Genomic DNA, 15579 nt, shown 5'->3' with positions numbered 1-15579 from the left:
TTTAAAATTCAAAAGCACCTCTGCTCTGGTGATGTTGAAGTAACTCGATCCTCTCCATAAACAACCACAAACGCCCACCTGTTTATAAACAGCCATAAAACCAGACAAAATATCTGAGGCACCTCTTCTGAGGCATCAGACTACAGGCAGCACAATCCTGCACTCCATCAGGGAGAAGAGAAATGTAGAAAACGAGTGCCCATGCCTGTCCTCTCGGCCTTGGGACAATCTCCTGACCGCAGTGCAGTCAGCTGTCATCTAAGCAAAGCACGGCAGCCTCCGTGAACTGAGGAGGCAGAAGGCAGGGTTTGAGGCGGCTGAAAGAGCTGGTCTCCCGAGGGCCGGGCCCCGGAGAGGAGAGAGCAGTGCCTGCAGTGGGAGCAGGACAGAAGGCTGCGTGGGGGAGCCCCTCAAAGTCCTTGGTGAGGGACTGCACATGCACGGAATGGGACTGCATGAGACTTAACCAGAGAGAGGCTGCTATGAGGTTGATAAGGGAACAAAAGTGCTGTCGATAATCATTGCGGGACACCCAGGGACAGGTAGGTCCAGCCAGAGCGGAGAGATTGCACCAGCATCCTAGGAGCCCAGCTGGAATACCAGAAGGCCCACGCCCTTGTGTAAGAATTCTGCAGAAGAACTTAAAAGCCTAAAGCTAAGATCTGCAGGAAGGACAAAATTTGGAGGATGAACCCCCTTCCCCATCCCCCGCAAGTTGGAAGGTCTTGAGAAACACCTTGAACTTTCTACGTATCTGCTCTAACAAAGCCCGAAACCAAAACGACACCAATTTAAGGGGATAAATCAGTGACCGAATTACCACCTGGAATAAAATCCACATTCTTATGAGGAAGATAGAATCTGCCGTCTCTCCAAGGATCATCAACAGTGTCCAACACACAAATAAAAAGTATTAGACTTATGAAGAAGCAGGAACATGTGGCCCGCTTTTAAAAAAACCAACAAGCAGTCAGTGGAAGTTGATTCCAAGATGGGCCCAACACTGGACTTTAAGGCAGGTGTTAGAATCACGTTCAAGAACTAAAAGCAAATCTTTCAAATCATTAAATAAAAGTGGTCTTAATGAGGAGACCAATAAGGAATCTCAGCAGAGAAGTGGAAACTATACAGAAGAACCAAATGGATGTTCTAGCCCTGAAAATCACAATCAGCCGAAATGAAAAATTCATCGGGTGTGTCTAACGGCAGTTTGGACACACGAGATTTCTTGGTACAATCGAGATTTCTTGGTACAATTGAAACAAATCGATAGAAAAAGTTTCCAGTGTGAGGAACCAAGGGGGAAAAAGATTTTAAAAAAATAACCAGGGCCTCAGGAACCTGGGAGAAAATAGAAAATGGCCTAACATGTGAGTAACATGAGTCCTAGAAGAGAAGAAAGTGAGACTAGAGGAGATAATTATTTGGAAAAATAATTGCTGAAATGTCCTCTGATTTTCATTTTTGCTAAAAATAATGTACAGAGCCAAGACACGTGGTGGACTTTAAGCAGGAGAAACAAAGAAAACCAGGCCTGTGCACATCCTAGTAAAACTGCTGAAAACCGAAGATACCTAGAAACACTTAGAACAACGAGATTAAAACGGGGACACAGCAATAAACACGACCACTGACTTTGCTTTAAAAATAACGGCAGCCTTCTGCAAAGTGCTGAAAGAAGAGCTGATCAACCCAGAACTCTATTCACCGAACGTGTTCTTGAAAACAGAGGGTAAAGCAGACATTTTCAAATGAAAGGACTCACGGCCCGCCGAGGTGCATTACTGCACCAATGCTCAGAGCTATTTTTCAGTCTGAAGGGACAGGATGCCAGATGGAAAGCTAGATCCACTGGAAGGAGAGAAGTGCTCTAAAAATGGCAAATCAGTGTGTAAATATCAAACATATGTGTTTTTTCTTCTCACCACTTTCCTAAAAAGACAGCTAACAACTTACAGCAAATGTAATAACATGGTAAGGTGGATGGTCTTATATGCGTAGAAGTAAAAAAAGATATGGAACAAAAGCCCCAAAGACAGGGTGGATAAAGGTAAATGCACTTATACTTTCATAAGGTTATTTATTACATGTGTGAAGTAGGGCGTGCGGGGTGGAAGGCACAAAGCGTCAGTTGTAAAGTGGGAAGTGATAAAATACTGATTCTACATAAATTCTGATCGGTTAAAAATTCACATTGTCAGCTCTGGAGCGACCACTAAAAATCTGTTCTTTAAAAATATAACCAACAAGCCAGTAGAGGAAACAAAGTTTATTCCAAAAGGTTATTCATTGATCCAAAAGAAGGCAGGAATGTGGCAAAAGAGGCATGAAAACAATAGAAGAGACAAATGGACAATAAATAGCAAGAGGGCTGATTTCCACCTGCACTTATAAGTGATGACTTTAAGTGTGAAAGACTAAAGCCTCGTGTGAAAGCCGGAGGGTGTCAGAGCGCCCTAAACTTAAAGACCGGAAGAGGCTGAAAGTCAAAAGGCAGATGTGTAAAGAAATATCACCACCTAATAAGAAGTAAGCAACGCAAGGTATTAAAAAGGGGCAAAAAATTTGAATAGACTCCACCTTGTGGAAGGAGCTACACGAGTGACCAAGAAGCATGAGGGAATATGCGCCACATCATCCGTCACCCCAGAAAAGACCTGAAAACGGGGAGCAGCTTATCAACAAGTCAGAGGCAGGGGTGAGGGGATGATGCAGCAGCAAGAAGTGTGAGCCCTGCAGTCCCTCTGGCCTGGGTGTGATTCCATGACATTTCTCTGCATGTGGCCTTGGGCAGCATCCTTAGCATTGCTAAGCCGCAACTTTCTCCTCTAAAAAAAAAAATGGTGAGAGGCATAGTAATGTGGCCTACACCTGTGTGAATTAAATAGGGACTTCCACGAGTTCCCTAGTGGCTCAGCAGGTGAAGGAGCCAGCATTGTCACTGCTGTCGCTCGGGTTGCTGCTGCGGCTTGATCTGCAGCCTGGGAGCTTCCACATGCCACCGCTTCCCCAGGCACAGCCCCCCACCCCCAAAAAAGTACTTCCAGTGCCTAAAACACAGTAATCACTCATTAATTGTTAGATGCTCTTATTCTGTTATTATTATTAACTATTCCAGCAGCAACAGGAATTGGAGGGAAGCCCACTGTAACCTGAACCTCTCGAGGTCTTGCTTGTTCTCCAGGCCCACTCAGTGGTCCCACGGGGGACACCTTCATCTCCAGGAGCAGACAGTGCGGCTCCAGCCTCTTCTAAAGCAGCCCAGGCTGCCGAGGGCTCTGTCCCCAGGGGGAGCCGGAGCAGAGGACCCGAGGGAAGGGCTTCAGATGGGCTGGGAGGGCCCGTGTCAGCCTGGTCCCTGCGCTTCGGGCTCCAGGCATTGCCCACAGGGAACCGGAGCTCCTGTCGACGGCAGAGGACCCTGGACTCACCCTCTGCTTCCGCCCGCTCTCTGTGGACTCAGGTGATCTTCCGAAACGAGGTGACCAGTGAGTTCCTGTACTACACCGTGAGCTTCAAGGTCATCCCTTCGGGCGTCATCAAAACCATCGAGATGGTGACCCCCATCCGGCAGAGCGTGTCCGCCTCCATCAAGCTGGAGAACCCCCTGCCCTACTCCGTGACCTTCTCCACGGAGTGCCGCGTGCCCGACGTCAGCCTGCCCTCCCAGTTCGTGGTGCCGGCCAACTCCGAGGTACGGCCCTGCCGGGCACGAGTCCCCGGAATCCGGATGCAGGCTCTGAGCTGGGCCCGCCCCCGGGGACGATCCGCCGGTCCCACTGCTGTTCCCACCTCTCCTCTGCTGCCCAAGTCCGCACAGAAACCAGGCCGCATAGAGCTCCGGCGCAGACGTGTGGAAGGGCCTGGCCTATCTCAGGAACCCTTGTCTCTGTTAGGTGTTTGTGTGCCTTGGTCAAATTTAAAATATTTTTCTTGTTTTTCCTAATTGTATAAGTCACATAAAATACATGCGGTAAAAAGGATAGCAAGGGACACGTAGGAGTGTATCGCGGGTACAACACACACACTCGTGTATGTGCTTGTTTGGGCACAGACCACCTCAGAAAGGACGCACAGGAACCTCTGCCGGTGGCTGGGAGGACGTGGCCTGGAATTAGAACTGACGGGAAGATAAATGCTCTTCGGGTCAGCTTACCGCTCCCAACCCTCCCTGCCCGCCTCCATCCAAACCTCTCTGTTTCTCCAACTCGAGCCCACCTGGCTTGTTCCCTGCACTCCCACTCTGTCTCTCTTCTCTTTCAGAACTAGGATCTCTCAGAGTTCCTGTTGTGGCACAGTGGTTAACAAAACCGACTAGGAACCATGAGGTTGCAGGTTCGATCCCTGGCCTTGCTCAGTGGGTTAACAATCTGTCGTTGCCATGAGCTGTGGTGTAGGTCACAGACTGACACATGTATTTGCACGTATGTGTATGTGTAACCAATTATGTGGCACAGTGGGTTAAGGATCCAGCATTATCACTGCAGTGGCTTCTGTCACTGCTGGTGGCACAGGTTTGATCCCTGGCTCAGGAACGTCCATGTGCTGAGGATGTAGCCAAAAACAAACAAACAAAAAATAAAAACCCAGGAAGAGATATTAAAAGCTGCCACCTCCAAGGAGTTCCCACTGTGGCACAGCAGGTGAGGGATCCAGCGTTGTCTCTGAGGCAGTGTAGATGTGATCCCCAGCTGTCACAATGAATTAAGGATCCAGCATTGCCGCAGCTGCAGTGCAGGTCGCCAAAAATGGGAGAAAAAAAACATCACCACCTCTGCCTCTCTCTACAATCACAACACCCTACTCTTCACCCCTGAAAGTTACCAATGTCTTTATTTTGTACTAATCGTGTCTTGCTTTCAAACTACATAGTTTAGTTTTGCCTGTTTTTGACCTTCATGCAAAAGAAATCAAACTATATACATTCTGTAATGTTTTGTTTCTTGGGGTTTTTTATGGCTGCATCCACGGCATATGGAAGGTCGCCGGCCAAGGATCGAATCTGAGCCACAGCTGTGACCTGCGCCACAGCTTAGCCCAGCCAGGGATCAGACCCACAACTCTGCCGTGACCCCAGCTGCTGCAGCCAGATTCTTAACCCACTGCCCCACAGGGAGAGCTCCTGTAATGTTTTATTTCTTTTGCTCAGAGTTGTGAATTGTGACAGTCATCCATGCCATCGCGTGCAGCTGAGCTTCATTCATCGTCTCTGCTATCCACCTTCCCATGTGATTAGCCCACCATTTAGATATCCATCCCGCCATGGCCAGATGTTTGTGTTGGTTTCAACATCTGGCCATGGCGGGTAAAGCTGCCATGGATCTTTCTGCACACGTGGCCTCGTAAGGCACTTGCGCATGTGTTTCTCCACAGCGTACCCCGGGCGTGGAATCCCTGAGTCACAGGGTGCGCCTGCCTCTAACTGGCAACCAGTAGATAACTGCCAACCAGTAAGGTGGGGTCCCCTTGGAATTGTTGGACATTTTTAAAGTTTACCGATCTGATAAACTCCTGACAAAGCAATAACTCCTTGTGGTCTCAATCCCCCTTCTTACATACAGATGCGATTCACTTGCATAATAGTCTGCGGCGGAGATGTGCCTCTGTGTCCACCAGTGAGGCGGATGGACCACAGCTTTTCTTCCCCGCACTCTTTGCCCAGTGTGGCTGTCACTTGTACTAGCCACAAAAAAGAGCCGGGGGAGTTCCCATCGTGGCGCAGTGGGTAACGAATCCGACTAGGAACCATGAGGTTGCGGGTTCGGTCCCTGCCCTTGCTCAGTGGGTTAACGATCTGGCGTTGCCGTGAGCTGTGGTGTAGGTTGCAGATGCGGCTCGGATCCCGAGTTGCTGTGGCTCTGGCGTAGGCCGGTGGCTACAGCTCCAATTCAACCCCTAGCCTGGGAATCTCCATATGCCGCGGGAGCGGCCCAAGAAATAGCAACAACAACAACAACAACAACAAAAAAAAGAGCCGGGGACATTCTGACCTTCTCACTTGTGGGAAAGAGTTTATAAAAGGTTCAAATTACGGCTGCCTTGAATTCACAGGTGAAGCCGTCGAGATCTGGTGTTTTCTTTGGTTTTCTTTGCGGGAAGCTTGTCTCCTACTGATCTCATTTCAACGGTGATGTTGAACTATTTAGATGATCTGTTTCTTCTTGCGTCGGTAATAAGGGTGTTTCCATTTCATCCCTGCAGCCCAAATAGTGGTATGACGTTGTTATGATCCTCTTATTACCTTTTGGGTCTTGTTTTTTGATTTATTACTCAAAAAAGCTTCATTTTTTTAAAATTTAACTTTCTGGTTATGTGCTTGTGACTTCAACACTTTCACAACGATTTTCTGCTCCTCAATAAGGACAGCATGCTTGGTCCTGTCGCCGACACACTCATCACACATGGAGCCACCACAGGCTCTGCTGACATGTTTCTCTCATTTTAGACAACTGCATAAGAACTCCAGGTCTCACTGCATGAATCTTACTGCTTTTTTTACGTGACATGCCTTTTTCATTTCTAATGTTGGTTATTGTGCTTTCTCTCTTTGTTTTTTCATCAGTCTTACTAGAGATTTCTCAACTTTTCTTTTTTTTTTTTCAAAAAAACATCTTTTGGCTTTGCTTTCTAGTTGCTTCATTTCTACTCTTTATTATTCTGCTTCCTTTGGGTTGCTGTTGCTTAATCTAATTTCTAAGATGAATGTTTAGGGAATTAACCATATTTTCTAGTATATACATTTAAAATTACAAAAAATCTCCATCTAGGAGTTCCCATTGTGGTACAGTGGAAACGAATCCAACTAGGAACCATGAGGTTGCGGGTTCAATCCCTGGCCTCACTCAGTGGGCTGAGGATCCAGCATTGCCTTGAGCTGTGGTGTGGGTCGCAGATGTGGCTCGGATCTGGCATTGCTGTGGCTCTGGCGTAGGCCGGCAGCTACAACTCCATTCGACCCCTAGCCTGGGAACCTCCATATGCCGTGGGTGCAGCTCTAAAAAGGACAAAAGACCAAAAAAAGAAAAAACCTCCAAGTACTGCTTTAGCCACAGCACACAAATTTTTTATATTTATATGTAGTATTTCTCATCATCAGGTTCAAAAGTGTTCTAATTTTCACTATTATTAATTCTTCTTTTTTGACTCATGGGTTATTAGAAGTGTCTAATTTTCCAAAAGTGAATTTTTCTTGTTACCATTTGCAAAAATTACCTTGTGGTCAAAGAATATAGTCTATATTATTTCAGTACTCTAGAATTTGCTCAGACTTGCTTTATGACCCAATATATGGATGTTTTAAAAGCATCTTACATCTGTTTTCGAAAAGAATATATTTGCTATTTTGGTGTCCAGTTTCCTATAGCCTTACTGATAGCTTTGTCTGCTTATCTGATCAGTTTTAGGAGAGCATATTAACATATATTAACTATGATTGTAGATTTTTCTGTTTATCCTTGTAGTTCTGTCATGTTATGATTTATGTTTACACTTTGCTTTATGTATATATACTTTGAAGTTACTAGTTAAAAATTATCTTTCTGGTGACTTGAAACTCTTCATTATAAAGTGAACTTCTTTGTTTCTAGTAATGTTCTTTGCCTTAAAATCTATTTTTGACTAATATTAATACAGCTTTCTTTTGGCTAGTATTTGTGTAATCTGTTTTGTTTTCTTTTAATCATCATTCTTTCAACTTTTCTGTATCCCTATAATTAAATGTCTCTTAAAAATAGTATACAGATGAGATGGATCTGGCTTTTTAATCCAGTCTAACAATCCTTTTTTTCACCTGAGTATTTATCCCATTTATATTGCGTATAACAGTGACATATTCAGGTTTATATGGGACCCTGTGCTTTCTCTTATCTGTTCTGTGTTTTCTTTTTCTCTTTTCTTTTTTCTTTTTTGGCCTCCCCACACATGGCATAAGGAATTCCCAGGCCAGAGATCAGAGCTGAGCCACAGTTATGACCTACACTGTAGCTGTGGCAACACTGGATCCTTAACCCACTGTGCCAGGCAAAGGAGTGAACCCACACCACAGCAGCAGCCCAAGCTGCTGCAGTGCCAATGCCAGATCCATAACCTGCTGCACCCCAGGAGAACTCCCAAACTAGTTTTTAAAAAAGAAAGAAAGAATACCTACTCGTGATAAAAATAAAAATTTAACTCTACAAAAGTACGTGAAATAGAAAGTAAAAGTTCCCACAATCCCATTTCCCCACTCTAAGATAACTACTGGTGACAATTCGATATAGCCTTGCTATCTCTTTTCTATACATACATAGACATATTCTACTCCGCCAAAAAATGAGATCCTACACGTTTCTAGAGCTTTATATACATTTCTAGATCCTTCTCTCTTCCATGCAAAATATCATCAGTGCCTTTTATTTCAATGCTTAGAGCTCTGGCTATTCCTTTTTAATGGCTACATAATATTCCATCAAAATGAGTAAAGTGTAATGTATTTACCCATCTGTTACTGCTAATATATCTGAATTGTTTACCTTACTTTGCTATTATAAGCAATACTCTTTGATTCTTCTCTTATTTTGCTATGGATGATAACAGATGAAGGAGAAAGACTCTCCCAAATGATGGTAGAACCAGAAAGCTGTTCAGAGACTGGCTATGAGCAAAGAAGGAGTTGACTGACCTTTAGCCCTCCTGCTCCTCCAGCCCACTCACCCCTGTCTCCACAATTATGCTTCTCAAGAGAGGATCCTGTACTAATTTTTAGATTCAGAGAGATTCCAGATATAGAAATGCCCAGACTAGGGAAAGCTGGGGGGGTTCAGGGGAGGAAAAGCAGGCTGGTTTAGTCAGAAGCTCCCCAGGCTCAAGACCGCTATGAGCATCTGCCACCAACCTACTCTCAGGTCTGAAGCCTCAGCTCAGGCAGAGGTGGGTCAGACTTTCAGCATCACAGGAGCCTCCGTATTTTCTTGCAGGGCACATTCTCATTTGAATTCCAGCCCCTGAAACCTGGAGAAACCTTCGGGAGACTAACACTGCACAACAGTGATTTGGGCTACTACCCATATGAGCTCAGTATGAAGGCCACACCAGCACTTCCTGAAAAGCCTGTCTACTTCCAGGCTGTTCTTGGCAGCGGCCAGAGCATCTTTGCCAAGTTCACCAATTACACCCGGCAGAAGACGGAATACTACTGCAGGGTGAGCAGCCCCTGCCCCGCCCTCTGCCTGTCCCTTTCCAGAGATCCGGGCTCAGCAGTAATGGGAGGAGGACATAGAAGGTGCAGATGTGAAACTCAGAGTCAGGTGCTTTACCTCGTTGGGCACCGCCAGCTAGAAATAGATGGTACCAGGCCTGGCTTCTTCCTCACCAACTTTCTAGCTGAACAAGCTGAAGGTTGGGGGGCTCTGCTTCCCACAAGCTGGTCAGTAGTCGCTGCAGTAAGAGCTTAGAGCTTAGCAGTCCATGCATATAGGCTGTGGAATCCTCTCTTCACCATTTATTCTTTGCATGAATAATTCTCGCAGGATAGCCATCAGGATTTTTAAACATATATAATTTAAATTTTTTTTCTTTTTTTTTGTCTCTTTAGGGTCACACCTGTGGGATATGGAAGTTCACAGGCTAGGGGCCGAACCAGAGCTGCAGCCGCTGGTCTATGCCACAGCCCCAGCAATGCAGCATCCCAGCTGTGTATGCATACTACATTGCAGCTCAGGGCAAAGCCTGATCCTTAACCCACTGAGCGGGGCCAGGGGTTGAACCCACATCCTCCTGTATCCTAGTCGCGTTCTTTACCCTCTCAGCCAGGACAGGAACTCCTTAAATATGTTTATAAAACTTAGCCTGGCCCATAGTAAACGTTCCATGCATGTCACCTATTAAATCAGTTTGAGTATAGGATTCACTACTGAGACAGAAACCCCACAAAACCAACCACCTGCGGCTTTATTCTGCTCTTCAGCAGCAGTGTGAGCGTAAGCACTTTGGGCTGGAATGCAGTTGGGTGACATCAGGCACCCAGACCCTTCCGCCCTGATGCTTTATCTTCTATAGACACTCGCTCTGGTCCACAGGGACCCAGCTGGCTTACTGTGACAGCAGCAGCCAGCTACCAGGGGGCAGCACATCCCGCGCTCACATTCTGCTGAACAACTTCCGGTGACCACACCCTGCAGCCAGGGGAGCAAGGAGGTGGCCTCCTACCCTGGGGGGCACGTGCCCGGCCAACATCGAAGTCCCCGGCCATGGTCAAGAGGCTTGGGCTCCTTTTTTATTGTGTGTCTATTTAACATCCCTTGGCCTCAGTGTCTTCCTAGGGAAACTGGGGTCCAACCAGCAATGGCTGCGCTTCAGGGGCGGCGTCCTAGGGCTCGGCTCTGGGATCACCCGCCGGCCTCCCGCACGCGGGGACCGGCCTGAGCTGCTGGGTTTGCTCCTCAGGGGCCCGGGTGGGCTTAGCGCCTTTGTCCCCCTTGCAGATCGACTGTCCGGACTTCCACACGGAGAAGGTCATTTACGCGGCCCCGGGGGCGCAGGGCGGCTCGGAGGTCAGCGTCGAGGTCTACTTCGAGCCCAGCCGCCTGGGCGAGAGCAAGGGCGCGCTCAGCCTGTCGTCGCTGGCGGGCGGGGAGTACCTCATCCCGCTCTTCGGGGTGGCTCTGCCCCCCAAGCCGCAAGGCCCCTTCCTGATCCGGGCCGGGTACAACATCGTCATCCCGTTCAAGAACGTCTTCTACCACCCGGTCACCTTCTCCTTCGTCGTGGAGAACCCAGCCTTCTCCGTGCGCGCCGTGGACTCCGTCAAGGCCAAGAAGATCAACAACATCAGCGTCTACTTTGAAGGCAACCCCTCGGGCAGCAAAACCCCCATCACCAGCAAGCTGATCGTGAGCTCCCCTCCCGGCGAAGGCAGCGACTCGGGAGTTAAGTGGGTTTATTACCTGAAGGGGGTCACCCCCTAGTGGAAGCTGGCGTTCCTGCAGCATCAGCAGGCCATCGCGTCGGCCTTGACACTGTTGTTGTTCTAGGCCCTCGAAAAACAGAGACGATAACCAAATTCTAATGGCACTGTTTTATCCTCCAATTCAATTTGAAGCGCCCTTATTTCTGTACTGCATGAATTCCAAATATCTGTCTGAAATATAGCTATCCCATATTAAACACGGTAACGACGCAAAACAGCTACATTTTACTTTGCAAGGGCGAGTCTCTAGATTTAGTGTCTTAACGTATCTCCAGAGCCCAAGCACTCGGCGATAGTCCCCGCTGTTAATGAGATGATACAGGTGTCACACTCCTGACCTTCTGTCACAGGGCGCCGTTGGCAGTGCCCCGCACGGGGGCGCCTCGGCTTCTTTTTAAAACCCGTAATGGTTTAAAGAGCCTTGGATGAGACTCTACTTCAATGCGGTCTTTTATTCTGCTTTCACATAAAAGCCAAATAAGTCACTGTTTTCAAAGCAATGAGCAGGTACATTAGGGTGGTTATTGCAGAGACAGGGTCGGGGGCTGCTCCCACAGAAAGTTCTCGCTCAAGTCCAGGTCCTAATAGGAGAGACGCTAATAGGGGACCCCAGGGCCCCACCCCTAGCCCCCGCCCTGTTCGTGCACAGCACTCAGCCTGCCCAGCAGTGGTTCTCCACCCACCTGCACATCAGAATCACCTCATTCTGGTCCAGACCCCACCTCCCCAAATACTAATTTCGCTGGTCCCAGGAGGGCCACAGGCCTCATTTCTTTTTAGCTTGCAGGGCAAAGCCAGTGCTACGGATCAAACTCCCACCCGGCCATTAATGTGGCAGCTGGTCAGGAATCTCCATCCAGGGGGAGGAGTGCGTCCCAGTTTGATGTGTTTAAACTGCAGCTTTCGAGTGCACATGAAAGTACATTCTAAGTGGGTGACTCTTCAGAAGGAAAGCACCATGGAAGCCCCAGCTCCAAGGAGGCCTGGGCAGGTGCCTTCTCCAGACGCTCCCGTGGTCCTTAGTGACCGGGGAGAGTACATACCTGTTGAAATAAAGATGGTTAAAGACTGGCCCTGGTGTGGACTTGCTTCCGTACAAAGGCACACACACACCTACACCTGAGGGTCCCTGGCCTCCACTTCCTCCCCTCGTCTCACCCCTCCAGCTTACCTGCCAGAGAGGGAGGAGGCAAGAAAGAAGACGGCCGTTTGGGAATGAGTGCTCCAACGAGGCGGTGCTCAGAAATGATCCTCAGACCAGCAGCCTCAGCGTCGTCTGGGGATTTATTAAAAATGCAAAGTTTTGGGGTCACCGCAGACTTGCTGAGTCAGGAACTTCAGGGGTGCAGCCCAGCACCCCATGATTCAACAAGACCTTACAAAATCTTACAGCCCTCATCCCACTGCACTCGAGGCACAGCTGGTACCCAATGAAGCTTTCCCTAAAGGATTTGTAGTGCACACTTCAGAGCTCAACTCTGTAACCACTCAAGACCTTGCTGATAAGAACAATGACGAAGAACATACTCCCACTGGTTAAAGGAGCAAAGAACCCTAAGCAGCAAGCTGAGAGGGCGGAGCCCAGTGAGCAAATCCCCTAACCAGTAAATACAGAGTCTGAAGAAACTGGTGGGTCTCACATTTAGTGTCCATCAGAACCGCCTGGAGGACCTGCTAAACCAGTGACTGCTGGGCCCCACCCCCAGAGGGCCTCGTTTAGACGGTTTGGGTGGGCCCAAGAATTTTCATCTCTCCCAAGTTCTGGGGGATGCGCTGCTGCTGATCTGAGGACCCTGCTGTGGTCAGCACAGCCCTGAAGCCTCTGCCGCCTCACGTCAGCATCATGTGGGAGCTTGTTAGGAATATAGACGCTCAGGCCCAGGCCCAGAACTACTGCATCAGAATCTGCATTTTAGTGGCATCTCTTGGGGGGACGGGGGGGGTGCTGTGTGCACAGAGTAGTGGAGATCCCGCCAGCAGAACCTGAGCCTTTGCTGAATCTGCAGCCCTAAAGCTCTTCCTTTGAGCCCTGGAGACAAGTGTCAGTAGCTCAGCTTCTGGCAGAGCGAATGACTGCGGCTCCCCCTCCATGTTCCACCTCCCGCCCCCTCCCCAGAGGCTGAGCGGGCAGGATGGCAGCAGTTGGCACACCGCCATCTTCTTCACAACAGGCACCTTTTCAACACTTTTAAACCTAGTAGGAGAAACAGTCGTTGAGACGACAGGAGGATGGAGGAAGCTGAGGGAAGCTGGTGAAAACATCTGCATTTGGAGCGTGGCGAGACACCAGGTTCCTCTAGCTGCGAAGGTCAGGACTCAGATGTGTCCCTTTGAGGCTGCAGGGCTCCCAGCCACCACCCCAGACACTGGCCACCTCCCAGTGGAAAACGATGCCTGTAGGTGGCCAGGGGTGACTCCCCTACTCCAGCCCTGCTCCAGCTCCAAGCCTGAGCTAGGAAGCACGCCCTCCTCCCTGGGATCAAGCACCCAGGTCAGACCCTGCCCCAGCGGGAACCCCCTTCCAGGATGACTTGAGATGGGGTACATCGCTTCCCTACAGCTGGTTCTTATGGGTCCTTGGCCTCAAAAAAGACAGTAACAAAATTGTTTCCTACTGGCAAATCTGGAAGGGCAGAGTAGCTCAGCAGAGGGCTGGAGGGGAGGCTTGGTGAAGACGAGCAGCCTGACACAGGCTAGTGGAAGTCACTTCGGGAGGAAGGCATTCTCGGCAAGGCCGACTGGGAGACACCTCATTGGGGGTGTTCAGAACATACCAGGGACCAGAGGCACAACCCCAGAGACCATCATGCACAGAAAATGATGTGAACGGGGTCCCCTGATGCTGGTCAACACGGAGACCCTGGTGAGTGTGGCATCCTCAGCTTAACCATCCCTTTGGGAGAGACATGCCTCAGGTCAGAGGTGATTCTGTTGTGACGTCATGAGGGCCTGCCAGATGGCAAGAAATCCCGATTGTGGGATCTCCCAAGCCCCTCATACCCTTGACATGTTTCCCTGACACGCCGGCAGAAGCACATTTGCTGTTGAAGAAACTATTTTGTGCGGCTCAAGATTTGGGTACAATTTTTAGTGTCACCAGCACCCTCTCGCTGCAATGCCCGTAAGTTATGTAACAACAACCAGCCCTCATCACACATACGCAGACGTGTTACAACTGTGAAATGATGGCCAGTGTGCAACCAGGCTTATTAATTATCCCCTAGTCTAGAAGAGTCTGAGCATAGCCAGCCTGGCCAGGGCTAGCCCCCAGGGACAGAGCAGTGAGCACACGGAGAAGGCAGTGGCGGCCCTTGGGCTTTATTCTCAGCACCACTGCCAGTCCAGTTATGGACAAATAAGCTTAACTAGTTGACATTTTCTAAGACATCAGGGGAAAAAAATTCTAGAAACTTCTGAACAAAGCATTGGTTTGGGCCTTGAAAAAACGATTTCTTAGCAACATAGTCCAGAAAGTGATTTCAGAAGAAAAGAGTTCCTTCCGGTAAAAAAAAAAAAAAAAAAAAAAAATTCCTTACAGTTTCAATTATTAAAACCTGTAACACATATGACCCTTGCGAAATTCAGTTCATCTCTAAGAAAAAGCCAAACCAAGCAGCAAGAGAAACAGATGAAATGTTCTATTAGATTATAGGTCTAAGGGAAATGAATGCACACTGGAGAAATAAATCCAAATCATTCCCACCAATTTAATTTTTTCACTGTTTTTCATCGACCATCATTAAAATTCTAGAGAAATACCTTGTAAGACATCTAGAAATGTCCTTATCGGTGCTACTTGGTATCAAGGTAAGAGGAGGAAGCTTTAAGGAATACATTTTCTTCTGGAGATGAATCTGTATTGGGGCGGTTTTCACACTGTAGGTGCACATACCATCATTTGTCAAATTGTGTTGGCAGAGATTTTTAAAGCTGTGAAAACCCCACCAGTAAAGGAAAGTACATGTTCCAAAAGCACAGATTTTTCTAGATGCAATTCCCCCACGACTTGCTGAGGTTGGGGTTAGCTCCTATATTTGTTTATGAGGGCTGCATAACAAATTACCACAAACCTAGCAGCTGAAAACAACGCCAATTTCTCATCTCAGTTCCCAAAGGTCAGGAGAGCAGGATGGACTGAACTGGGTCCATGAAGTCAACATACCAGCCGGCTGCACCCTCATCTGGAGGCTCATCTAGGGAAAGAGCCTCTTCCAAGCTCCCTCAGTGTGTTGACAACATTCATTTCCTTGCAGCTATTTGACCAAAGTCCCATTTTCTTGGCGATGACAACAGGGGACTGGTTTTAACAACTGGGGGTCACTCTCAGGTCCTTACCAAGTGATTCATCATACCCAGCTCACCATTGTTACCACTGACTCCCCAAGGCCAGCAGGAGAATGTCTCTCCCACCTAAATTATCTTCGTGGTTTCCTAAGGCCTAACCTAAACTGTAGTTTCAGATTTTCCCAGGACTGTGACTTTTAATAGTTAATCTGGAATTACCTGATCCAGACTCTGGTTAGGTAATCTACATGATAGACACCCCTGACACACACTTCCCCAAAGAAAGGTGACATGCCTGAAAAAATATACTTCCCTCCTGGCCCCCTCCCCATTCTGCCCACAAAACCTGT

At 48.2% G+C, this 15579-nt stretch overlaps 2 protein-coding genes across 2 annotated transcripts in view; both read left to right on the top strand.

Annotated features, from left to right (window-relative positions):
- The window catches only part of HYDIN (HYDIN, axonemal central pair apparatus protein), a 412515-nt gene extending 401355 nt beyond the window's left edge, over positions 1–11160 (top strand). Inside the window, 3 exon segments of the mRNA XM_021093814.1 lie at positions 3464–3694; positions 8955–9179; positions 10461–11160. Coding sequence (XP_020949473.1) covers positions 3464–3694; positions 8955–9179; positions 10461–10943 — 939 coding nt within the window. The 3' untranslated portion in view covers positions 10944–11160.
- Positions 13035–15579, top strand: part of LOC102168126 (protein VAC14 homolog) — a 42573-nt gene continuing 40028 nt past the window's right edge. Inside the window, exon 1 of the mRNA XM_021097532.1 lies at positions 13035–13341. Within this exon, the coding sequence (XP_020953191.1) occupies positions 13035–13341 (307 nt within the window). The remainder of the gene's footprint in view (positions 13342–15579) is intronic.

This window comes from Sus scrofa, chromosome 6 (assembly GCF_000003025.6).
Source record: "Sus scrofa isolate TJ Tabasco breed Duroc chromosome 6, Sscrofa11.1, whole genome shotgun sequence".
Lineage (NCBI taxonomy): Eukaryota > Metazoa > Chordata > Mammalia > Artiodactyla > Suidae > Sus > Sus scrofa.
This window is presented reverse-complemented; position numbering and strand designations above follow the sequence as displayed.